The following is a 27,936-nucleotide window of genomic DNA, read 5'->3' as shown; positions in this document are numbered from 1 at the left end:
GATACAGACAACGATGCCGATCGCTGCAGCGTCGCTGTTTGTTCGCTGGAGAGCTGTCACACAGACCGCTCTCCAGCGACCAACGATGCCGAAGTCCCTGGGTAACCAGGGTAAACATCGGGTTGCTAAGCGCAGGGCCGCGCTTAGTAACCCGATGTTTACCCTGGTTACCAGTGTAAAATGTAAAAAAACAAACACTACATACTCACCTTCGCGTCCCCCGGCGTCCGCTTCCTGCACTGACTGGGTGCCGGCCCTAACAGCAGAGCGGTGACATCACCGCTGTACTGTGCTTTCATTTTACGGCCGGCGCTCAGTCAGTGCAGGAAGCGGACGCCGGGGGACGCGAAGGTGAGTATGTACTGTTTGTTTTTTTACATTTTACACTGGTAACCAGGGTAAACATCGGGTTACTAAGCGCGGCCCTGCGCTTAGTAACCCGATATTTACCCTGGTTACCATTGTAAAACATCACTGGTATCGTTGCTTTTGCTGTCAAACACAACGATACACGGCGATCTGACGACCAAATAAAGTTCTGAACTTTAATCAACGACCAGCGATATCACAGCAGGATCCTGATCGCTGCTGCGTGTCAAACACAACGATATCGCTATCCAGGACGCTGCAACGTCACGGATCGCTAGCGATATCGTTTAGTGGGACGGTACCTTTAGAGTCCCTTACAACCTCGGTATGCCGGCTACCGGTTATCTGCGCTTTGCCAGGGAGACAGTCTGCTCACTGCTGTCCTCCCCCTGGTGTCCTCGCCTGTGCCTCGCTCAACTTCACTCTCACTGAATGATGTCCTTTCCTCCTCTATCCAGGAGCTGCAGCATTTTCTCGTGGCTGCATGGCCCCTCATACGTTCTTCCTGCCTCAGACTGCTCCAGTCTGCTTCCTGGCACTTTCTCCCTAACTTTCCCTCCAAACCACATTATATATATATATATATATATATATATATATATATATATATATATATGAGTCACTTAGGAATAGGATCAAAAGCTCCCCCTGGCCTGGATTGTGAACATATTGTGTGCATTGTGATTACCTGATGAGAGTTATCCTTCATCGCTTCTCCCCGTGAGGAAAGCAATGTTACTGTGATGACCAGGACCCTGAGGTAGTGAAACACTTCTCCTTGGGAAATAAATGTGGTGGTGATGTTTATTCTGTATGCAAATAGCACCAGGTGCTCAACATTAAATCCTCTAACATTGTAGCATCAAAAATGAGCACGTTGCGACACTCACTGGAGCTGATTTTCAAGCTTTATTATACATCTATGTGCAGTAAAAAGAACAAAGCAAGGAGGAGAGGAAAGTGGGTGCTGTGTCTAAGACAGCACAGGTCGTTTTGAGTGGGTTAACACTTCTTGCTCCCATTTGTCTTTGTGGACATGACAGCAGCAGTGACACCATCTCTGCAATGACATCACATTTACAATGCCTGACTGCTACAGGAAATCACTGGGTTCAGTGTACTTGACGTCACTTCTGAGCCTAGTGATTAGCTGCAGTGGTCTCATATTGAAGGCGTGACATTACTGCTGCAACCATGTCAACAAAGACCAGAGACAGCGGTTGGGAAGTAAAGCTTTCTTTGTTATTTTTAAACATTGTGAACCTATGGACTAATTAACATTTCAAAATGGAAGTCGTTAAAGCGACACTTTACACAGTACAACTTGGAGATGGTAAAGTATGAAATAGAAAAACAAAGTAACCTTGGTATTAAGGAGACATCTGACTGGTGCACAATTACTTTCTCTCTACATTATATAACTTTATCTGTTCAGCAATGTTTTTTGGAGATTTATAATCTGAGACTGCAGATATTTTGCAACGATAGCTAATATAAATCTCCTACAGAAAAAAAATAAGAAAAACATTACATTTTTGAAACACATGTTCTCTATGCTCAAAAACACACATTGTTCTCTTAGGGTACTGTCACACAGTGCCATTTTGATCGCTACGACGGCACGATCCGTGACGTCGCAGCGATTGTATGATTATCGCTCCAGCATCGTAGACTGCGGTCACACGTTGCAATCACGGCGCTGGAGCGATGCCGAAGTCCCCGGGTAACCATGGTAAACATCGGGTTACTAAGCGCAGGGCCGCGCTTAGTAACCCGATGTTTACCCTGGTTACCAGCGTAAACATAAAAAAACCAAACAGTACATACTCACATTCCGGTGTCTGTCCTCCGGCGTCTCAGCTTCTCTGCACTGTGTAAGCACAGCGGCCGGAAAGCAGAGCGGTGACGTCAGACGTCACCGCTGTGCTCGCTTTCTGGCTGGCCGGCGCTCACAGTGCAGAGAAGCTGAGACGCCGGAGGACAGACACCGGAATGTGAGTATGTACTGTTTGGTTTTTTTACGTTTACGCTGGTAACCAGGGTAAACATCGGGTTACTAAGCGCGGCCCTGCGCTTAGTTACCCGATGTTTACCCTGGTTACAAGCGAACACATCGCTGGATCGCTGTCACACACAACGATCCAGCGATGTCAGCGGGTGATCAAGCGACGAAAGAAAGTTCCAAACGATCTGCTACGACGTACGATTCTCAGCAGGATCCCTGATCGCTGCTGCGTGTCAGACACTGCGATATCGTAACGATATCGCTAGAACGTCACAAATCGTACCGTCGTAGCGATCAAAATGGCACTGTGTGACAGTACCCTTACTTTGCAAACCTTTCCTCAATAAAGGGATTGGAAGGAGGAGGTACATAAGGGATATGTTCCACATCTTTGCTTTATCTTTCCTGTGACATATTTCTTTGTTTAAACGTATGGAACATAGGAAAACATTTGTTCATGTCTGAATTTGTATTTATTTGGGATTTTATATTTTACCGTATTTCAGTTCTAATATATATTTTTTTTTTGTGCAGATGGTACACCAGTCCTACCACTGTGAATGCATTTTATAGTGCGTCAACAAATCAAATCAGTAAGTGTTCTCTATTGTTTTATTGCTGTAGTGATTCCAAAGAATCAAAGAATTTGTATTCCAAAGAATTACATTTCCATTGTTCATTTTCCTTGGATGTCTTTCGTCTTGAAAAATATTTGTTTAGGCTAGGATGGCTGATAGCCAACACAATAAGTAGAATATAAGAACGAGATGAGTGTGCAGTTGACGATGATACATTGATGTCTACAAGTGTGTTTATGCGAAGAAAGGATTGGACACACTATCGTTGGTTTGCTCTGTATAAACAATTGGGTGTTTTTAAACACTTGTCATAATGGTCTTATCTAAGAGAATCCCAGTTTACAGAACTAATGGAGAAGATTACCAATCATAAAACACAGTTGTGAACACAGTCTTGTACGGAGGTTTTCTCAATAACGTAGCTCAGAGTTATGGAGATTCACAGATTACCATCAATCTTTCAAAACTTTACTAAATTACAGCGCTGAACTCTGGAGGATTCCCCTGTTTTGTTTTTAGTTGATGACACCAATCTGTATAAAGCATTGTTCGGCTAAGTGCAGGCGGAGGCTTTTGGAGTGGGTCCACTGTAATTCAGATGTTTGAAAAATCACTTAAAAATGCTTGAAAGACAGTTCCTCATCATTTCTCTTGTAAATCCTCTTTGCTGTTTATATTTTCAATGTGTTCATTTTTTTTTCCGCTTCAGATTTTGAAAAACACATGGTGGAGAAAAGGAAAGTGCAGTTCAATTATTTGCAGTGGCACAATATATCTACAAAGAAAACCAGGAGATCTTGGTCTCCGTATTAAAAAAAAGCAACCTCAAAAAATAGCTCCAACCTTTATACAAATAAATGGTTGACCTCTTCATTAAATAAAATTCTAGATATATCTTAATTAACCCATAACTACAATGTATAAAGAATATAAAATAGTAGTTTTTTTTCCTTAGAGCACCAGTGGTATTATTAAATTCACTACAATACCAATTTTTCTTAACTAAATGTGTGCATATGTATATGGTATGTAGTGTTAGTATGTTAATATATTCACCTATCGCTGCTCTCAGTATCCAGTACCGTTCTTCTCTTCTCAGTAACGTTACCGCTCTTCAGATGACCTGGGTCACACTGCGTGCTGCGCGACCTGTAAGTAGCTTTTACATTGTAGGTCTACGGAGCATCAGAACAAGGCTCCATATACTTACATTGTAAAAGAGACTTCCAGCTCATGCATAGAGCACAGAGTGTTCTGGATAGTCTGAAGAGTGGGGATGTTACTAAGAAAAGGAGCAGAATGGCGCTGGATCCCAGAGAAAGTGGCGCTAGATGAGTATATTAACACAAATACACTACATACCATACACATATTTAATTAAGGACATTTTTCATGGGAATGTTTCTTTAATTACCCTGAAACCATCTTAAGTAAATATACATTGTTCAACTTATTCAGCAAGTTGTCAATGTCTAAATATTCAGGACATTTTGCTGCCTCGATTGAAAACCCCTCATTTAAAAATTGTGTGTTTATCCTTGAATAGCTCTAAAATAATTGCTAACAACAAAGAACAGACAACACTTGAATTAGTCAAAGGGTTGTCCACTACTATGGATAACCTGGCCCTAGGTCAGTCATTAATATCAGATCAATGGAGGTTCGGCACTCCCACTGATCAGCTACCATCAGCTTTGGTAGTGGCAGATACAAACAATGTTCGGGGCAGAACAGCTCAGCTCCGTACGATGCTTCGTGCCCATTGACGAGAACTGTCGCACTGCTACTATTCAACAGCTGACCAGTGGGAGTGCCAAGTATCGGACCCCCATCAGTCTGATATTAATGACCTTTCCAAGAGATAGATCATCAATATCAATGTAGCACATAATGTCTTTAATGAAATCGAGACATACAAATCCTTTTATAATACAATTACTCCATACTACAAATCTATTAGTACTGACTTTTTCAAGTTATGTTAATTTTGAACAGCCTGACTATGTTTTGCCAAATCTGCCTACAGTTTATTATAGCCTTATTATTATCATACTATTAATTTATAATATTGTAATAAAGTATATATTATGTGCACCCACTTTGACCTGGGACTGGATTGATTTGCAGCAAGTTTTGCAGTTTGATGCTTCAAACCATCTATTTTCCCAGATGATAAATAGCCATGCAATTCATTGGTTAATAGAAGTCACCATGGTAAAATGACATTGTGACATTTGATTATGTGGTCTAGAGAAGAGAATACTTCATATATTGATCCAATGATCTGTTGAACTTTATATCATTATTAAAAACAATGCATCTTTTTATTTTGTAGTAGTTATTTGTGCTATAATCCATTCTCTGTTTTATGTGAACGACAGGATTTCCAGCTGGAGAGCTTCAAAAACCTTTCTTTTGGGGAACAGAATATCCACGGTATGTAAACACATCGAGACATTTGGAAGTAACAGGAAGTGAAAATGACTTTGAAAGCCATAACACTTCAAAAAAATGACAAGAAAAATCAAGCAAATATTCACAAACATTAAATGCTCGGTGAAGACCTGGTCACATCACGTTTTTTTAAGTTTGGTAGGTAGGCCAATGATCATGTTTGCACAGTGCGTATTCAGATGAAGGCCAATAGAGTGTCCTTTTGAACTCTATGTGGCCGGTGTACACCAGTATACTACAAAAACAGCATGGAATAGTTAGACTATAAAATTCCATCCAAAGGTAATTGAAAAACAATTAAAGAAAAAAAAACATGATGTGAACAGGGTCCTGAATACACTTACTGCCACTGCCACTGGTACAATGCTTGGTAGGGCAGAAAACTTGTAGTACTGTATATCTCCATGAAAGGGAATTAAAAAAAGCAAAAATTCTTCCAAGAATTAATATGTTGTAAAAGTATATACTGGAATCGGCTGGTTTTGGACGTCGGAGTTACCTTTCTACTGAGCTCAGCAAATGTTCTCCATTTCCAAACCTATTATTATTATTGTGTGTTTTATCTTACTCATGGGGCATCAGTGTCTATATCCTTAAAAGGATTATCCAGCTGTATCACTGAAGTCGACCCACCAGATCAAGTGGTCCTCCTTTGATCTGGTTACCTAGCTGATTCACCCCCAAGCGCGGTATCTTATACTGTGGTATTGATTCTTTATTCTTAATCAGGATTGGCACATATTCTGTTCGAGATTCCAGCAGCTGAGGAGTATCTCTTTTTGCACCAGCCCCTGCTTTGGGGCAATCAGCTTACCCAGTGATGAGCGCCAGTGTGATTGACCTCTTGTTATTTCCAAACCTTGTTTATATAGAGTGCATTAAGTCTACAACTGTTAGCGCTCATTCACATGTCCGATGTTTCCAAGTATGAGAAAAATGGGCCGATTATTCTGATCAAAGTTTCGAGTGTCATCTGTTTTTCTCGTACGTGGAAGTCCGTGAGAATCGGAATACAGTACACTCGAATGTTATCTGAGTGCAGACTAATTTTTTCATCTACCCATTGACTAGCATTGCTGATTTTGATCAGACCCTAGGATGAAATCTGGACATGTCTCAATGATTTTCCGCAGACCGCTCGGCCGACGGAAAATCACGTCCCCATAGACTATCACACGTACAAGTGCTATCTGTGAAAAACACACATAGCATTTGTTCATGAAAATTGGGTGTAAAAATGAGCCCTTATGAATAACGCCAAAAGTTGAAATCTTTTGTGCAACTGAAATTATTGAAAAGACCAAAAAAAAGCAGATTATAGCGTCGTTTAAACAAACGGAGATAGGAATGAAGCCGGATGCTAAAATACCTGTTCCACTCGGCCTTATGAAATGTATTTTTTCTGAATAGTTACAGGAAATATGTGCAGCCTTGCCTGATTTATGTAATAAAAGACAGCAGGACTTCAATATGCCTTATTTCAGTATTTATCAAAGATAACACTTTTGATATAAAAAGCTTAATGAAGGCAAGTGGGCAGTTTCTCAATTTTCCAGTTCCCCATTAAGCAGAAAGCCTCCACTAAGCACCTGAAATGATTGTTGCTTCTTTTATATGTGACCTTACACAAGAATGACGGTAATAACCTCGCCGTTTAAACCACTCGGGTCAGAGTGTTACAAACTCTTAATAGAAAACAACATTAAAGCTCATATTAATGTATTTGACACCTTTAGGGAAGTGAAATGTCAGTGTTTATACCGAGATGCGGTGTTTCTTTCATTAGAAGTAGAAATACATTTTTTTTTTCTTTTATTATTATGCTGCTTACTGTGAGTTCTCTAATGCCACATTGTGGTGATAAGGTAAGAACCAGGTTCACATTGTGATTGATTTTATTTTAAAGAAACAGTTGAAAAAAATAGAAGTGTCTATCTAATGTGTGTACTGCTTGAAAGGTACATTGTGATTGTACTGAAATTAAGTACAAAGGAAAAGACAATAAGGCTATGTGCACACATTGCAGATTTTGATGCAGATCTGCAGCTTTTTTGGAAGCACGGAATTGCATCAAATCCGCAGTGTAGTGCGCCACCTATGTAAGTCAATGGGAAATTGAGAATTGTTGTGCACATGCTGCGGAAAAATCCACGTGGATTTGCAGCGTTTTTTTTCCACAGCATGTCAATTCTTTTTTGCCGATCTGCAGCGTTTCTGCACCCATTGACTTCCATTGAGTCAGTCAAATCCACAGCAAAACCACAGGTTTAAAAAGATCTGCGGTTTTGCTGGGGAGATGCATTTTTGGCAAATGTGACCCCGGACTACCGCAGATTTTTTCTATCTATAGATATATCTTTAGATAGATAGATATTCACTTATTTGTTTTGTGTGTGTAAACATTATATGTGAACATGGTATGTAATGATATTATGGTCTTCAATGGAGTTTGCCAAGAAATGAAATCACAATTTTTTTTTGTTAAATAATAGATCTTTATTTAGCTTACCAAAACACATACAAATCCGCATTAAAAAAAACGCATGAAAATCAGCATCAAAAACGCATCAAAAGCACATCAAATCCGCACGGATTTTTACCTGCGCTCTCTGCAAAGAGAGGAATAATCTGTGCAGAAAATTCCCCAGGCAAATCCACAACGTGTGCACATACCCTAAGAACAAATGAGGCCACCACAAATGCTCGTTTAATAAAAATATATGAATTCCAAATCACTAATATTTTTATTTTGGAGTAAAGGAGCCTAGCTGAATATATATGGTGGCCATAAAAAAAGATTTATCGTTCAAATAATTTACTTTATTTGCTTTTTGAGCCATTATAAAGCTATGTAAAAAGGGGCCATGTAAGAAATAAAGCAGCTTCAAAAGTGTTGTTGGGTGTTTTTGCATTCCAATCTCAAAAAGTGCTTCATTCTGTATACCTCCTAAAGTCAAACAACACATCTGGTGATCCCTGTGAAGACAAAACTGGGTCTAAAATGGAATCTGCAAGTAGAACCAATCCCCCTAGGCCGTCTATATGGGCATACAGGTCATAGGAAGCTGAATAAAATGATATCTTGATATCTGAGATACGATGTCTTATTTCAGAGAAAGCCACATTCTTCTTGCATGTAAATGAGCTGTTCCAGGCTCTGGGCCAGACACTGATAATGCATAAGAATCTGCCTCCAGAGATTATTTTACATGAAAGGTGGAATTACCAATGTGAGACATGTAAATAACAAAGAACAGTAGAACTGAACTTTGTCTCATAACAAACATGTTTGCAGTTTCAGTTCTCACAGCTCTGCTGTATTGCAACCCTGTCTGCCTGTCAGATGGAGGCTGAAGCTGAGAGGAACCTGCAGATCTGTTAGGTATAGTCACACACAGTTCTGCAGTGAAATCAGGAGAGCGAGAGCAGAGAGCGGATATTACACATCACACTGGTAACAATGGAAAACATTACATATCACACTGACAATTTCCCCTTTTATTACAAGTAAACTCCGGAGGCAGATTCTCATGCAGATCAGTCCCATGTGACCCATAGAGCTTAACAGTACATTACATATAAGAAAAAACGTAGATTTCTCTGGAATAGACATCACATCACAGATATCAAGGTAACATTTGTTTCAATTTCTTATGACCTACATGCCAATTTAGATGGCTTAGGATGGTTGACCCTTCTGACAGATTCTCTTTAACCTCTTCCTCCTACAGGCAATTTTCGTTTTTGCTTTTTTATTTTTTCCTCTGCTCATTCCAAGAGACATAACTGTTTTATTTCTCTGCTTACATTGTCATATGAAGTTTCCACAATCAGTGATGGTTTGGGATGCCATGTCTTTTGCTGGTGTAGGGCCACTCTATTTTAAGAAGACCAAAGTCAGCGCAGCCGTCTACCACAAAATTTTAGAGCACTTCATGCTTCCCTCTGCCAACAAGCTTTTTCGAGATGGAAATTTCATTCTAGAGCAGGACTTGGCACCTGTCTACACTGCCAAAAGTAGCAATGCCTGGTCTAAAAACAACAGTATCACTGAGCTTGATTGGCCAGCAAACTTGCCTGACCTTAACCCCATAGAGAATCTATGGGGTTATGGGGTATTGTCAAGAGGAAGATGAGAGACACCAGACCCAACAATGCAGATGAGCTGAAGGCTGCTGTCAAAGCAACTTGGGCTTCCATAACACCTCAGCAGTGCCACTGGCTATTTGCCTCCATGCCACGCCGCATTAATGTAGTAGTTGATGCAAAAGGAGCCCCGACCAAGTATTGAGTGCATTTACTGAACATACATTTCTGAAGACCAACCTTTCAGATTTTAAAATAATTTTTTCAAGCTGGTGTTATAAAGTATTTTAATTTACTGAGATAATGACTTTTGGGTTTTCATTGGCTGTAAGCCATAATCATCAACATTAACAGAAATAAACACTTGAAGTAGATCGCTCTGTTTGTAATGACTCTATATAATAGATAAGTTTCACTTTGTATTGAAGAACTGAAATAAATTAACTTTTTGATGATATTCTTATTTTGTGAGATGCACCTGTATATGTACTTCAGATGTCATGACAGGATTAAAAGGCCCAAATAAAACTATCACTTTGTTCACATCGAGCCTTTTTGGTGCATTTCTATGCCTTTTATATAATTAAAGTCAAGGATGGATAGTAACTAGAGAAAAATATAGGCGTTTTAAAGAACAGCTTAAGTACAATATAGTAAATAAACATATACTATATTCTAATATGCTCTAATGGCTGGAGGGGTTATGACCTTACAAAATAAAGCTAAAATAAAGAAGGTGAGTAGTAAAATGTAAAAACAATTAGTAGAAAATGCTAAATAAATAACATATAGACTTAATCTAAACATTATAACTCGTTATAAATCAATGTAAACATAAAACGATCAAGAACACATATTCAGATTTTATTTTTGGGATGCTTTATAAAATTGTAAAAAAAAAAATGAAACATAGAAATTACAATAGATAAATAAATAAAGTAATCACCAGATGCCTCACTGATAGGACCGCTAACGCAAGGAGACTTGGCATCAAGGGTTCAGTTCTACTACAGTGTCACCAAATGAGAAATAAAACATTAGATGGTACCTACTGAAATTAATAGGCCACCTTTGCAATACACGTGTTGGGTCTCCCAAAACAAATTACAATCTTTATGGCCACTCACAATGCCAACTAACTAAAAAATTGTAACTTTAAAGGTTATTTAAACACAGCCTTTGTAAAAACAAAATGCCCTGGTAATGAAGCATAATTATGATGTGGCAGATATTCTACATTTACACTTTACATGGTGATTTCATGTACTCTAAAATGAATAACAGTTATCAAGTGGAGAGATATAAAACAGAATTCTGAAGTTTTCTGCTTTCACTGGAGGCAAGATGAAACTGGCCGCCAATTCAAAAAATATAATGAAAACGGAATTTGCATGCATCAGTGTCAAACATTTGCCAACTTTCCCAGGGGAAATGATTAGAACTGGCAGCCCGATGATCCCATTTCATCTTTGATCTGTGATATTCCCAGGCAACATAGTGAAAATGAATAATTAATTTCTGAATCCTAGCTGGTTCCTGATAAGAAAATAACTGATGAGGTGAACATCATAACTCTTTATAAAACTAGATTTGAAAGATTTTTTTTTGGTATTTAGATGCATTTGTGTGTTTTTCTGACAGATCCCTCAGCTACGGAGCAATTGGAGTCATTGTTGGCCATGAGTTCACACATGGTTTTGACAGTAACGGTGAATATATTTCCTTATTTCCTGTCTAAATAAATAAAAAACCTTTATGTTTCATCATTTTAGTTTCCAGTTCTCATTGCCAGTAATGTTTCAGCTCAATGGAAAAAAATAAATGCACCTAGAATCTCAGTGTATCCTATCGGGAATAACTCATTTACTTATTTGTGTTATATAGGCCGAAAGTATGACAAAGATGGAAATTTACACCCATGGTGGACTACAGAGTCAGAAGAAAAATTTAAAGAAAGAACAAAATGTGTTGTGGACCAATACAATGAGTATTACTGGAAATTAGCTGGAATGAATGTGAGTTTCCCTGTGTTTTTGATTTTTTAGGGTTATTTTTTTATGATTACTTAAAATGAATTGGGAAGTTGTTCATTTTAAAAATATTGAAAAATGTGATTAAAATGCTGAGTAGCCATAGTGCACTTCAATGATCAAACGTGGTCCATACTTAGATATCTGTTCAGATCTTTGGGACCAGGAGGCCACTTTCGGCTTATGTTTGACATCGAAAGGCTTTTTCTGTAGTTACATATCATCACTGCTGTGTGGATAGGACTGGTCTACATTTACTACAAATAGTGACTTATACCAAGGCCCAAGGAATAGTCTGACCACTCTGAGCACGAATGGCCCAAATGGGGTGAAATGATAATATACAGATTGATTCCTTACAACTCCCTATGTGATATGTGCGTGGAATGTTAAAATATTCATTAAAGGTAAGCAAAAGTATAAATGAGTAAAATTAGACGTGATAGACACTTTCCCTTAGGGCTTGTGCATTTCGGTCTGAGTGCGATCCAACAAAACATTGAATTGCACTTGGACCAATGTTCTTCTATGGGGCCGTGGCCATATCTGATTTGTAGAATACATGATTTGAATCTAATATTTGGATCTCCCTTGGCCATGCTAGTCCATGGAAAAAAAATTGGACTGCACTTAGATGACATCATTTTCGCGAACTGACAGAATGGAATGGATGGAGACATTATTTTTTCCATTTTCTCCACATCCAAGAATATCAGATCACAATATGATCACACTCTGTTCAGATTATCATCACAGTGTGATTAGCATCATAGGACCAATTTTCTCGGATGACCCTAGCCTTAAAAATGTAGCATCCTTAATATTTCTATTTAAATTCTTCCTCTACAAATTAATGCATTGGGGACATGATTTAGTGGCACTTACTAAAATATAAGTATTACAGATTTGCCTCCTTCACTTCAACCTTTATCGCAGACTGCACAGAGCTCCCGTTCTTATGTTTCTCATTCATGGAGGGTCTTATGACCAAATCTGTCCATCAATCTCCTCCAATTCAAAATTCGCTTTCTCATGTGCACTCTGCTCACATGTTCCTCCATCAACTGCCATTTTGACAAATAAAGTGCTGTGCTGTCTGGGAGTAAAATGTACTTGCAAGCAGGTGATCCTGTTCAAAGTGAAGAATCTATTATTGTCATCAGCATAATTAAAATAAAGAGAAAGTCAGAAATCTCTATAAATAATCCTAACTGTTGGTAGAAATACAGCTTATTAATATTTGTTAGGCCTTATCATTAGCAGAATGTTAACCCTTTAAAGGAGATCTGTCTGCAGGATTTCACCATAAAACTATTTATCTGTACTTGTACCTCTTCCAAAGGCAAATATAGCAATACCTTTACATGGCCATTCCGTTCCTCCATTACTAAGAAATCAGTGTTTGCATTGATATGTAAATGAGGCCAAAGAGCTACTTGTACATCTGAAACCTCTGCACTCCATCTCTATTCCTCAACTAGCGCTGCTTCCTCTGTCATGATCTCAATGGCAAGAGAACATAGCATAAGCATATATAGGAACTAGCTCTTGGAAGATGGGAACTGAGCTGACCATGAACTAAACCTAACGCACAACTAGCAGTGGCCGGGTAGCATGCCTACGTTGATTCTAGATGCCCAGCCCAGCCGGAGGACTAAATAAAGCTAGCAGAGGAAAATATTAGTCCTAGCTCACCTCTAGAGAAATACCCCGAAAGGAGACAGAGGCCCCCCACATGTATTGGCGGTGAGTTGAGATGAAATAACAAACGTAGTATGAAAATAGGTTTAGCAAATTTGAGGTCCACTTACTACATAGCAGAAGACAGAAAGGACACTTTCATGGTCAGCTGAAAACCCTATCAAAAAACACCATCCAGAAATTACTTTAAAACTCTGGCATTAACTCATAACACCAGAGTGGCAATTCCCGTTCACAAGAGCTTTCCAGACACAGTAACGAAACTACAGCTGTGAACTGGAACAAAATGCAAAAACAAACATGGACAAGAGTCCAACTTATCTAGTAGTTGTCTAGGAGCAGGAACAAGCACAGAGAGGCTTCTGATAACATTGTTGACCGGCAAGCAACTAACAGAGCAGCAAGGTTATATAGCGACTCCCACATCTTGATGGGAACAGGTGAACAGAGAAGATGAAGACACCAGTTCAATTCCACCAGTAGCCACCGGGGGAGCCCAGAATCCAAATTCACAACAGTACCCCCCCCTCAAGGAGGGGGCACCGAACCCTCACCAGAACCACCAGGGCGATCAGGATGGGCCCTATGAAAGGCACGAACCAGATCGGAGGCATGAACATCAGATGCATTCACCCAAGAATTATCCTCCTGGCCGTATCCCTTCCACTTGACCAGATACTGGAGTCTCCGTCTGGAAACACGAGAGTCCAAGATTTTCTCCACAACGTACTCCAACTCACCCTCAACCAACACCGGAGCAGGAGGCTCAACGGAAGGCACAACCGGTACCTCATACCTGCGCAATAATGACCGATGAAAAACGTTATGAATAGAAAAGGATGCAGGGAGGTCCAAACGGAAGGAAACAGGGTTAAGAATCTCCAATATCTTATACGGGCCGATAAACCGAGGCTTAAACTTAGGAGAAGAGACCCTCATAGGGACAAAACGAGAAGACAACCACACCAAATCCCCAACAGAAAGCCGAGGACCAACACGACGGTGGCGGTTGGCAAAAAGCTGAGTCTTCTCCTGGGACAACCTCAAATTGTCCACCACCTGCCCCCAGATCTGATGCAATCTCTCCACCACAGCATCCACTCCAGGACAATCCGAAGATTCCACCTGACCAGAGGAAAATCGAGGATGAAACCCCGAATTACAGAAAAACGGGGACACCAAAGTGGCAGAGCTGGCCCGATTATTGAGAGCGAACTCCGCCAATGGCAAAAAAGCAACCCAATCATCCTGGTCAGCAGACACAAAACACCTCAGATATGTCTCCAGGGTCTGATTAATCCGCTCGGTCTGGCCATTCGTCTGAGGATGGAAAGCGGACGAAAAAGATAAATCTATGCCCATCCTAGCACAGAATGCCCGCCAAAATCTAGACACGAATTGGGTCCCTCTGTCAGAAACGATATTCTCAGGAATACCATGCAAACGAACAACATTTTGAAAAAACAGAGGAACCAACTCGGAAGAAGAAGGTAACTTGGGCAGAGGAACCAAATGGACCATCTTAGAAAAACGGTCACACACCACCCAGATGACAGACATCTTCTGAGAAACAGGCAGATCTGAAATAAAATCCATCGAGATGTGCGTCCAAGGCCTCTTAGGAATAGGCAAGGGCAACAATAATCCACTAGCCCGAGAACAACAAGGCTTGGCCCGAGCACAAACGTCACAAGACTGCACAAAGCCTCGCACATCTCGTGACAGGGAAGGCCACCAGAAGGACCTTGCCACCAAATCCCTGGTACCAAAAATGCCAGGATGACCTGCCAACGCAGAAGAATGAACCTCAGAGATGACTCTACTGGTCCAATCATCAGGAACAAACAGTTTATCAGGTGGGCAACGATCAGGTCTCTCCGCCTGAAACTCCTGCAAGGCCCGCCGCAGGTCTGGAGAAACGGCTGACAATACCACTCCATCCTTAAGGATACCTGTGGGCTCAGAGTTACCAGGCGAGTCAGGCTCAAAACTCCTAGAAAGGGCATCCGCCTTAATATTCTTAGAACCCGGTAGGTATGACACCACAAAATTAAACCGAGAGAAAAATAATGACCAGCGCGCCTGTCTAGGATTCAGGCGCCTGGCGGTCTCAAGATAAATCAAATTTTTGTGGTCAGTCAATACCACCACCTGATGTCTGGCCCCCTCAAGCCAATGGCGCCACTCCTCAAAAGCCCACTTCATGGCCAAAAGCTCCCGATTCCCAACATCATAATTCCGCTCAGCGGGCGAAAATTTACGGGAAAAGAAGGCACAAGGCCTCATCACGGAGCAGTCAGAACTTTTCTGCGACAACACTGCCCCAGCTCCGATCTCAGAAGCGTCGACCTCAACCTGAAAAGGTAGAGCAACATCAGGCTGACGCAACACAGGGGCAGAGGAAAAACGGCGCTTAAGCTCCCGAAAGGCCTCCACAGCATCAGGGGACCAATCAGCAACATCAGCACCCTTCTTAGTCAAATTGGTCAATGGCTTAGCAATATCCGAAAAACCAGCAATAAATCGACAATAAAAGTTAGCAAAGCCCAAAAATTTCTGAAGACTCTTAAGAGAAGAGGGCTGCGTCCAATCACAAATAGCTTGAACCTTGACAGGATCCATTTCAATGGAAGAGGGGGAAAAAATATATCCCAAAAAGGAAATCCTCTGTACCCCAAAAACACACTTAGAACCCTTCACACACAAAGAATTAGACCGCAAAACCTGAAAAACCCTCCTGACTTGCTGGACATGAGAGTCCCAGTCATCCGAAAAAATCAGAATATCATCCAGATACACAATCATAAATTTATCCAAATAATCGCGAAAAATATCATGCATAAAGGACTGGAAAACTGACGGAGCATTAGAAAGACCAAAAGGCATCACTAAATACTCAAAGTGGCCCTCGGGCGTATTAAATGCGGTTTTCCACTCATCCCCCTGCCTGATTCGCACCAAATTATACGCCCCACGAAGGTCAATCTTAGAGAACCACTTGGCCCCCTTTATGCGAGCAAACAAATCAGTCAGCAACGGCAATGGGTATTGATATTTAACAGAGATTTTATTCAAAAGCCGATAATCAATACATGGTCTCAAAGAGCCGTCTTTTTTTGACACAAAGAAAAAACCGGCTCCTAAGGGAGATGACGATGGACGAATATGTCCCTTTTCCAAGGACTCCTTTATATATTCTCGCATAGCAGCATGTTCAGGCACAGACAGATTAAATAAACGACCCTTTGGGTATTTACTACCCGGAATTAAATCTATGGCACAATCGCACTCTCGGTGCGGAGGTAACGAACCAAGCTTGGATTCTTCAAAGACGTCACGATAGTCAGACAGGAACTCAGGAATTTCAGAGGGAATGGATGATGAAATGGAAACCACAGGTACATCCCCATGAGCCCCCTTACATCCCCAGCTCAACACAGACATAGCTCTCCAGTCGAGGACTGGGTTGTGAGATTGCAGCCAAGGCAATCCTAGCACCAAATCATCATGTAGATTATACAGCACCAGAAAGCAAATAATCTCCTGGTGATCCGGATTAATATGCATAGTTACTTGTGTCCAGTATTGTGGTTTATTATTAGCCAATGGGGTGGAGTCAATCCCCTTCAGAGGAATAGGAGTCTCCAAAGGCTCTAAATCATACCCACAGCGTTTGGCAAAGGACCAATCCATAAGACTCAAAGCGGCGCCAGAGTCGACATAGGCGTCCGTGGTAATAGATGACAAAGAGCAAATCAGGGTCACAGATAGAATAAATTTAGACGGTAAGGTGCAAATGGAAACAGATTTACCAAGCTTTTTAGTGCGCTTAGAGCATGCTGATATAACATGAGTAGAATCACCACAATAGAAACACAACCCATTTTTCCGTCTAAAATTCTGCCGCTCGCTTCGGGACAGAATTCTATCACACTGCATACTCTCTGGCGACTTCTCAGTGGACACCGCCAGATGGTGCACTGGTTTGCGCTCCCGCAAACGCCTATCGATCTGAATAGCCATTGTTATGGACTCATTCAGACCCGCAGGCACAGGGAACCCCACCATAACATCCTTAATGGCATCAGAGAGACCCTCTCTGAAAGTCGCCGCCAGGGCGCACTCATTCCACTGAGTAAGCACAGACCATTTACGGAATCTTTGGCAGTAAATTTCCGCTTCATCTTGCCCCTGAGATAGGGACATCAAAGTTTTTTCTGCCTGAAGCTCCAAATGAGGTTCGTCATAAAGCAACCCCAAGGCCAGAAAAAACGCATCCACATTGAGCAACGCAGGATCTCCTGGTGTCAATGAAAAAGCCCAGTCTTGAGGGTCGCCCCGGAGCAAGGAAATCACAATCCTGACCTGCTGTGCAGGGTCTCCGGCAGAGCGAGATTTCAGAGACAAAAATAATTTGCAATTATTTCGAAAATTCTGAAACCCGGATCTATTCCCCGAGAAAAATTCCGGCAAAGGAATTCTCGGCTCAGATACAGGTGCATGACAAACAAAATCTTGCAAATTTTGTACCTTCGTGGCGAGTTTATTCAAACCTGCAGTTACACTCTGAAGATCCATTACAAACAGGTGGACACAAAGCCATTCAAGGGTTAAGAGGAGGTAAGAAGCAGCTAGACAGCAATTAAGGGCTAGGCAGCAGAACTCTGAGGGGGAAAAAAAAAAAAAAAAAATTTCCCTTCAACACTTCTTTTTCTCCTGCTTCAGCCCAAACAATTAACACTTTGCGGGCCGGTCAAACTGTCATGATCTCAATGGCAAGAGAACATAGCATAAGCATATATAGGAACTAGCTCTTGGAAGATGGGAACTGAGCTGACCATGAACTAAACCTAACGCACAACTAGCAGTGGCCGGGTAGCATGCCTACGTTGATTCTAGATGCCCAGCCCAGCCGGAGGACTAAATAAAGCTAGCAGAGGAAAATATTAGTCCTAGCTCACCTCTAGAGAAATACCCCGAAAGGAGACAGAGGCCCCCCACATGTATTGGCGGTGAGTTGAGATGAAATAACAAACGTAGTATGAAAATAGGTTTAGCAAATTTGAGGTCCACTTACTACATAGCAGAAGACAGAAAGGACACTTTCATGGTCAGCTGAAAACCCTATCAAAAAACACCATCCAGAAATTACTTTAAAACTCTGGCATTAACTCATAACACCAGAGTGGCAATTCCCGTTCACAAGAGCTTTCCAGACACAGTAACGAAACTACAGCTGTGAACTGGAACAAAATGCAAAAACAAACATGGACAAGAGTCCAACTTATCTAGTAGTTGTCTAGGAGCAGGAACAAGCACAGAGAGGCTTCTGATAACATTGTTGACCGGCAAGCAACTAACAGAGCAGCAAGGTTATATAGCGACTCCCACATCTTGATGGGAACAGGTGAACAGAGAAGATGAAGACACCAGTTCAATTCCACCAGTAGCCACCGGGGGAGCCCAGAATCCAAATTCACAACATTCCTCCTGCTTGACTGATGGCACCTTTGCCTGAAGTTACACAGCATAAAGCCCGTCAGTCAAGCAGAAGGTATCTGTAAATACTGTCCTGTCTGTATACTCTTTTGTATCCTCCCCTGCCCAGGAGCTGTGGTATGATCAGACCATGTCCCTGTACAGTCAGACACAGCCAGTACACCGTACACAGCAGGGGCACATTTGTAAGATTATCTCAGCACAGGAACATTATTTTTAACATCTCCAATTGTGGAAATCATTATTTTTCCAAGATCTAGTGATTAAAATGAACTTTGTTAGTTGGACAACCCTTTTAATTCACGTCCTAGTGTGAGAAACAGTTACTCAATTATTTTGTCCAATGTATTATTTATATATTTGTTTGGTATTATATTATGTTTGTGATCATACACTATTATTATTTTAGGTAAAAGGAACAAAGACTCTGGCAGAAAATATTGCAGACAATGGAGGGATGAGAGAAGCCTTTCGGGTAAGGGTTTTTTAAGATGGCACCAAAGATGGTAGGGAAACTAATTTCTTTATAGTTTGTGATTTACTGAAAGAAAAAATGCTGGTATTCAGGTGCAAATACAAGAAGGAGCAGCTAAAAGGGGACAGAAAGCTCTTACTTATTTTTATTATGTGGAAAGTGCATGCAAAGGTGACAGAGGAGGAAGTCTGTAAGGTGAAGCTTTCGGCAAAATTTGCAGAATATTGACTGATATCGCGGAGGGGGTGCAATTTTGGCAATTTCTTCTTTTCAATTTCAATTTCTTCTTTTGGCGCAGTCCAGTACTATGCAGCCATTTCTTATGATGTATGCAGATTATCTTGGGGCCCTGCATTTGAGAGACCTCAGTGAAATAATAGACAGCTCACGTTGCATGATCCTAGTAGGCTCCATTTTACTTGCCGTATATACTCGTGTATAAGCCGACCCGAGTATAAGCCGAGACCCCTAATTTTGCCACAAAAAACTGGGAAAACTTATTGACTCAAGTATAAGCCTAGGATGGGAAATGCAGCAGCTACTGTTATAATGCTCCATAAAGTTCATGATGGGCCCCATAAGATGCTCCATACAAAAATATGCCCCATATAATGCTGCACAAAGGTTAATAATGGCCCCATAAGATGCTCCATATTAAAAAATGCCCCATATAATGCTGCATAAAAAGTTAATGATGGCCCCATAAGATGCTCAAGAGAGGCCTGGATGTCTTCCTGGAGCAGAACAATATTGTATCATACAATTATTAGGTTCTGTAGAAGGATGTAGATCTGGGGATTTATTATGATGGAATTGAGGAATATAGGCTGAACTGGATGGACAAATGTCTTTTTTCGGCCTTACTAACTATGTTACTATGTTACTATGCTACATAGAAAATATGCCCTATGTAATGCTCCATAAAGGTTGATGGCCTCATAAGATGCTCCATAGAATAATATGTCCCATATAATGCTCAATAAAGGTTGATGGCCTTATATGATGCTCCATAGAATAATATGCCCCATATAATGCTCCATAAAGGTTGATGGCCCCATAAGATGCTCCATAGAATAATATGTCCCATATAATGCTCCATAAAGGTTGATGGCCTTATATGATGCTCCATAGAATAATATGCCCCATATAATGCTCCATAAAGGTTGATGGCCCCATAAGATGCTCCATAGAATAATATGCCACATTAATGCTCCATAAAGGATGATGGCCCCATAAGATGCTCCATAGAATAATATGCCCCATATGCTGCTGCTGCAATTAAAAAAACAAAAATTACATACTCACCTCTCATCGCTGGGGGAGAGGTGCCAGTGTCCTGAGCAGGCAGGGACACCGGCGCGCTATGGGGTCCAGGTGCCGGTGTTGCCGCTGGCTCAGGTCCCCGGCACTTGCAATATTCACCTGTCCCCGTTCCACCGCCACGCACCGCTGTGTCTTCCAGGTCTCTGCAGGGACTGTTCAGGCAGAGGGCATGCACTAAACACATCATCGCACCCTCTGACCTGAACCTCACAGCCAGGGGACACAGAAGACATAGCCCGGTGGTGGAACAGGGACAGGTGAATATCGCATGGCTCACCCTCCCCATCATGCTCACTCCATCCTGGCGCAGTCTCTGCTTCTCAGATGGTCTTTGGTGCCGGTAGCTTGCTCCTGTGTTCAGCCGTCACATGGTACCGCTCAAAAAGTGAATATGCGCTCCACGCCTTCATTACTTTAGTGAACAGTACCACATGACTGCTGAACACAGGAAGAGCTGCAGGAGCCATAGACCTTCTGAGAAGCAGGGATGTGCAGAGACCATGTCAGGAGGGGGTGAGTGTTATGGTTCTCAATGGCAAGAGAACATAGCCCAGCAAACATAAGAACTAGCTCTTGGAAGGATGGAAACTAAACTGACCATGAACTAAACCTGCCGCACAATTAACAGTAGCCGGGTAGCGTAGCCTGCGTTTTATCCCTAGACGCCCAGCGCCGGCCGGAGGACTAACTAATCCTGGCAGAGGAAAATATAGTCCTGGCTCACCTCTAGAGAAATTTCCCCGAAAGGCAGACAGAGGCCCCCACAAATATTGGCGGTGATTTTAGATGAAATGACAAACGTAGTATGAAAATAGGTTTAGCAAAATTGAGGTCCGCTTACTAGATAGCAGAAAGACAGAAAGGGCACTTTCATGGTCAGCTGAAAACCCTATCAAAACTCCATCCTGAAATTACTTTAAGACTCTAGTATTAACTCATAACATCAGAGTGGCAATTTCAGATCACAAGAGCTTTCCAGACACAGAAACGAAACTACAGCTGTGAACTGGAACAAAATGCAAAAACAAACAAGGACAAAAGTCCAACTTAGCTGGGAGTTGTCTAGCAGCAGGAACATGCACAGAAAGGCTTCTGATTACAATGTTGACCGGCATGGAAGTGACAGAGGAGCAAGGCTAAATAGCGACTCCCACATCCTGATGGAAACAGGTGAACAGAGAGGATGATGCACACCAGTTCAATTCCACCAGTGGCCACCGGGGGAGCCCAAAATCCAATTTCACAACAGGTGAGTATGATGTGACAGCCACCACTCCTGCTGCTCCCCCTTCCACGCCGACCCCCTGGGACAATGACTTTGAGTATAAGCTGAGAGGTGCACTATCAGCCGAAAAAAATGGGCTGAAAATCTCGGCTTATACTCGAGTATATACGGTATCTTGAAAATTCACATGGAGTATCTCTTTACGAATTTTTGAATTTTTGCCCTTGGGATACAAAGTAATATCAGCTGAAAATAGGGCTTTCTGGAGATATAGAAAACAAATACTACATAAGTTATCTTAAATGAGTAATGGTAATTTGCAGCATTAAGATTTTCTTAACATTATCAATAAAGTCATCCAAATTCAACAAGCTAAAATAATGCCCTTTAAAAAAAATGTCCTTGAGGCCTCATTCAGACATCCGTGTTGCACGTACTTGTTATATCTGTTTTTTTTTTCACAGATACAGCACGCATTCTAACCTATGGTACTATTCACATGTTTATGTTTTTCATGGATCGTGTGTCAGACAGATCTGTTTTTTTTACAGCAGCACGGATGACAAGGAGCAAGATAAGTCTATGGGTCTGTAAAAACCCTGTACAGCACATGGATGGCATCCGTATGCTATCCATGCGCTATCTGTGTTTAACATTGCAAAGTATAGAAGAAGCTTTCTAATTTATTTATTTCTTTATCCATCCTTAAAAAACACTGATAACACACTGATGGTAAAAACGAACATATGGGCCATAGGCCGGGGTCACATTAGCGTATAGCATCTGATGCGATATGCCGATGACATTCAGTTCAAACTGCCAACGTGAACCGCATGTCATGCTACTGTGCTCCGATCTTGTCTCATGAGAGAATTGGATCACATGTGAGAAGGAGAGATTAATCTCTCCATCTTCTCCATTGCCTGCATCACCATATATTGGACTGCACTTGGATGAGATCTGCTCTGCCTCATTAAATAACACTCCTTTGTATTATTTGCCAGTGTGAGTGAGCCCTTACACTGAGGCAAAGCACTGAGGACATACTGATGGTAAAAACAGACACACTCATGCAAAACACTTATAACACCGGTGCTATTTTTTCACGTGCGTGTTTAAATATGGATGTGTGAATGAGGCCTCTGAAGAAGAATGAAGGAAAATATTATTGTCTGTTTCATTACATACAGTACGTTATAATATAACTTAAACATTTCACTTTTTTAAATTTATGATAGGCATACAGAAAATGGATTAAAGAAGAGAGAAATGGAAAAGAGGAATTGCTTCTTCCGGGGTTAGATCTTAACCACAATCAACTGTTTTTCTTAAGCTACTCTCATGTAAGTCAATGATACATTTTTACTAATCGTCCCTCATAACTTCTGTGTATCAATGCCAATTCACACTAGTATGCTGATTCCTCATTGGCAAACTAGTCCATCAGTTTATCAAAATTTCATTTTTCAGAATGTGTCTGAAGATTTATTTATTTATTCGATATCTATATCTTAGGTAAGGTGCAATACTTTTCGCAGTGAAGCTGCAAGAGAACTAGTCATGAATGGAGTACATAGCCCACCTCAGTTCCGGTAAGACCGCCTGAGCTCTAAATATGATAGTTACATTTATGCTTATTAGTATTCTCCTTTGTGTGGATAATTATAATGATTCTTAAAGCATACCTTTCAATCAGAAAAAATATCTCCGCTGCTATTACCTCTGCAAAGAAGATAAACTACTGAAGTCTACTTTGTTTGCCATGATATGCACTACATGGTGGTGCCATGTCCACCATCCTCAATTTGGTTATTTTGTCACCAAGCATTTCTGCAGTCACTGTTCCGATGAATGGGGCCGTGGTATGTGAACGTACATTCATCTGCAACACCTTCACACAATACTTCCATAAGCAAGGTGTAATCTGCTACCATACACATTATATCAAGAAATGACTGTTATGGTAGATTCAGATGACTGCATAAAAAAATGTTCAGAGTTTCATTCAGAAAAGTGGAATGATTTTTTTTCTCACTTGTCATCCATGTGCAATCCGTTTTTTTACAGTAGCAGCTATTAGTTAATTATAGGACCATTTACAATTTCCCATGTTATAGAATTGCAATGTATCCCTAAAAATTGGATGTCATTCTGTGTCTCTGTATGCCATCCCATTTATTTCATGCACCCATAGACTTAAATGGGTGACTCTTCTCCAATTTCCAGAGGAAAATCATGGATGCTGCTTTTTATTAAACACACCGATTCGTTCAGTGAAAAAATCGGTCATCTGCTCCGCCCCATTGAATAACATTGGTCCGAGTGTGATCCGTTTTTTTCACAGACAGCATTTGATCAAAAATGCTGTCATATGCACAAGCCCTTAGGGTGCGTGCCCACGATCAGGAATTGCTGCGGTTTTGACGCTGCGTATTTATGCAGCGCCAAAACCGCAGCATCCAGATGCTAAAGCAGAGTGGATGGGATTTAAAGAATTTGGGACACTGCGGCTTACGCCGCTGTCCCCTGACTGCTGCGCCTTCCCCCTGTGTTAGAAACAGATCTCCCATCCAGTGAGACCAAAATGGAATATGGGGTTAACTCCCCATGGAGGGGGCGGAGCTTATCTCCTGCTCTTGGCGCCGGGAAGTGCTGAAGCACATCCGATCCCTGGACCCGGACCTGCTTCCCGCCCTCCCTCCCTCTTGTATGGTTTGTTGCAGTCGCAGCTGCGGAAGGGTGGAGTTTTGTTGGTGGTGAAGATACCTGCCCGGGAGTCCGGAAGGCAGTTACTCTCCCTACACCCCAATTTGTTGGCAGATATTGCCTGTTTTTCTAAGCTGCGACCAAAATATTTTACCCAAAGTTAAAAGATGGAAATTTTATGTTTAGATTTCCCAATAAAAGTTTTCAATTTTTATATTTGTTTGTGTCACTTAATGGGAGAAAACGGTAATGGGTCGTAGCAGTCATCCCATGTCCACTACGTGTGTATGTGCGCCTGTGAATCACCCGTGGACACGGACATGCGGTGTGTCTTTCAAGACCTCAACATGTCAACTTCTCTTGCGGAGACTCGAGTCTCGGCAGCAGAAATTTCATAAATCGAATATACTAAATGCGGTAAATACGCATGGTTCAGTAAACACATGCGGATTTATCTGCTTTCAATAGAATGCAGTGTTTTGGACATGAGCTGCCTCCAAAACGCTGCTACTTCTGTATCATGGACACATAGTCTTAGAAAGTAAAAGCCTGAGAACAAGCCGCAGAGAACTTTCCTGTTCAGTCCCACTCAGAAATGCTGTTCTAATAACCTTTCTATCTGATTTGACATTTTTTTAGAATTATGGATACTGAGATACAGCTAAAACAAATGTAGATACAGAAACAATAAATTACATGAACTAAAAGATTATTATTTTTTTCATCCCCCAGGGTAATTGGTGCAATGAGTAATTTTGAAGAATTTCGTAAAGCTTTCAACTGTCCAGAGAACACATTAATGAATCGTGGAAATAATTCATGCCGAGTGTGGTAGACATGAAGACTCATTTTATGTAATTCAAGGACTGCTGTTTGAGCTGCTGTATAAATTGTTTTATGATATTTCATTTTGAAACCAAAGAAGATAATCCACTTTACCGTTTTAAAGCTATTTGGAAAAAAATATTATAAGGATTACGCATCCATGCAGTGTTAGCATTGCTCATGGATATATCTCACATACTAAAATAGCATAGCCAAGTGTGTACTGTCCTTGTGTTCTGTAACACCGAAGTGGACTTCATTTTAAAGGACAAAAAGTGATCAGTCTTTGAAAGACTGAAAATTGAAGGCTAAATCAGGATTTTTCCAAAAAGTATTTTTTGATTATTATTTTGTCAATTTAAAACAACTTGGTAAGTGCCATAATAACACATTCCTAGAAGTTCTGTACTTTTGCATATTGAGCTGATATAACTGACCACTCAATGGGCAATGATTACAATAAAAGCATACTTGCCAACATTGGTGTTGGTAAAATAAGGATGTTGACGTCTCCCACAGAGACCTGCCATCAGCAGCCCAGGAATTCCTCCAAACTTTGTACACTTGCATACTTTTTGGGCAGGGTTTACATATACACCATCTTCCTTATGTTTGGGGCAGCACCACATTTTCTAGAATTGTATCTGAAAAATCAAGACAGTCCTACCTAATTTGGGGCTGTTGGCAGTTTTATACAGTTTCTTATTCAAAGCTCTCAGGGAATGGATAGGGAAGATTTTATGTTACTATCATTCATAAATATGTACACATCTGATGCATATATTAAGACCTAATTTATGTACTACGCACAGCAGTTGCGAAATGGTGCTACTCAACATAATATGATCATATGTTTTTCTGCATTTTCATAGGCCTACTGTTAAATCCAAGGTTGAATGAGTTTTTCTGTGAGGAAACGAGGCAGAAAATAGGTATTAAGCTTACCGTTAATGATGTTTCCAGGAGTCCATCCTGACAGCACCCTGGAGGACGTCCTCCTCCCCTTGCTGGGACAGGAAACACACGAGTTTAAAAGGTCATGTCCCACCCCTAATCCTCAGTGTTGTAACAAGAACCGCTACAAGGATATGCACAAAAGTAGTTTAATGATGGCGTGAAACATAATACATTGAATCCAGACATATTACATCATATGTTAGAACCATGTTACATACATGCCAAGTTTAAACAAAACATGATATAAGTATCAGAGGGAGGGAACTACTAGTGCTGTCAGGATGGACTCCTGGAAACATCATTAACGGTAAGCTTAATACCTATTTTCCAGGACGTCATCCTGACAGCACCCTGGAGAGTACCAAAGCACCTCCTCAGGGTGGGATTACCGCTTGGAGAACCTTTCTCCCAAACGCAGTATGTTGACCAGACAAAACATCAAGTTTGTAATGTTTACAAAAAGTGTTGGCACTAGCCCAAGTCGTGGCCTTACAAATTTGTTCTAAAGAGGCCCCTGCCCTCTCTGCCCAAGAAGTAGCTATCCCCCGGGTAGAATGTACGTGGAGACCCTCTGGAGGAGGGACCCCTTGAGACTGGTAGGCCTCCGAGATCACGGACGTGATCCACCGTGCGATAGAGGCCTTCTTACCCTTATTTTTTCCCCCATACAGAATAAATAAATTCGGATCAATACACCAAGAGCTGGTAGCTGCCAGGTAGTCTAGGACCGCCTGCCTGACATCCAGAGAATGTAATTCCCTTTCTTTAGCATTAGTGGGGTTATCGCAGAATGATGGCAACACGACTTCTTGGTTTCTATTTTTAATTGTTCCTACTTTTGGGATAAAGGAGGGGTCCAGTTTAAGAATTAGGCAATCGTCTCTAACCTGGAGGTACGGGTCCCTAGTACACAGGGCCTGAATTTCCCCCACCCTTTTAGCCGTGGTGATTGCCACTAGAAATGCCGTTTTGCGAGTGAGGACCGAGATGGGCATATCGATGGAAGAAGCGTAAAGGTCCTTACAGAGGAACCTAAGGACCAGATTAAGGTCCCAAGAAGGCGATAAATGCCTAATAGTAGGGCGCAACCTCTGTGTGGCTCTGATGAATTTAACTATCCACCGGTGAGAGGCTAGGGGATAGTCTAGGAATGAGCTAAGTGCCGAGATCTGCACCTTCAAGGTGCTAGGTTTGAGACCTTTGTCAAACCAGCCTGAAGGAAATCTAGGATTCTGGGTAAGTCAGGAGTGCCTGCCGTAACCTCAGACCTGCCACCCTCCAGACAGAATCGCCTCCAGGTTTTTAGGTAGATTGCTGAAGTAACAGGCTTTCTACTGGACTTGATAGTTGTTATCACTCGACTCGATAGGCCCTTTGCTTTCAGGATGAGCCGCTCAGGATCCATGCTGAGAGACGGAGTTTCTCTGGGTTCGGATGAAGAACCGGGCCTTGGTGGATGACATCCGGTCTGAGAGGAAGCTCTAGTGGATCTGCTATTGCCAGCTGTAGTAGAAGGGAGAACCAGCTCCTTCTTGGCCAGTATGGGACGACCAATATGACCCGGGCTTGATCCTGTTTGATCTTCCTGAGAACAGCCGGGATTAACGCCAGAGGAGGGAAAGCATAAGAGAGAGGTTCCGTCCAGACTTGGCTCAGAGCGTCTATGCCCTCCGGAAGATCTCGAGGGTTCAGTGAGAAGAATC

General features: G+C 41.5%; 1 protein-coding gene across 1 annotated transcript in view; it reads left to right on the top strand.

Moving 5' to 3' along the window:
* The window catches only part of PHEX (phosphate regulating endopeptidase X-linked), a 353,675-nt gene extending 327,861 nt beyond the window's left edge, over window positions 1–25,814 (top strand). The window contains exons 15-22 of the mRNA XM_077294604.1: window positions 2,909–2,967; window positions 5,334–5,388; window positions 11,134–11,201; window positions 11,377–11,507; window positions 19,132–19,197; window positions 22,984–23,088; window positions 23,261–23,337; window positions 25,184–25,814. Of these exons, the coding sequence (XP_077150719.1) occupies window positions 2,909–2,967; window positions 5,334–5,388; window positions 11,134–11,201; window positions 11,377–11,507; window positions 19,132–19,197; window positions 22,984–23,088; window positions 23,261–23,337; window positions 25,184–25,286 (664 nt within the window). The 3' untranslated portion in view covers window positions 25,287–25,814. The remainder of the gene's footprint in view (window positions 1–2,908; window positions 2,968–5,333; window positions 5,389–11,133; window positions 11,202–11,376; window positions 11,508–19,131; window positions 19,198–22,983; window positions 23,089–23,260; window positions 23,338–25,183) is intronic.
* Window positions 25,815–27,936: the final 2,122 nt, after the last annotated feature.

This window comes from Ranitomeya variabilis, chromosome 3 (assembly GCF_051348905.1).
Source record: "Ranitomeya variabilis isolate aRanVar5 chromosome 3, aRanVar5.hap1, whole genome shotgun sequence".
Taxonomy (NCBI): Eukaryota; Metazoa; Chordata; class Amphibia; order Anura; family Dendrobatidae; genus Ranitomeya; species Ranitomeya variabilis.
Note: the sequence above shows the minus strand (reverse complement) of the source record. Positions and strands in the feature narration are given on the sequence as shown.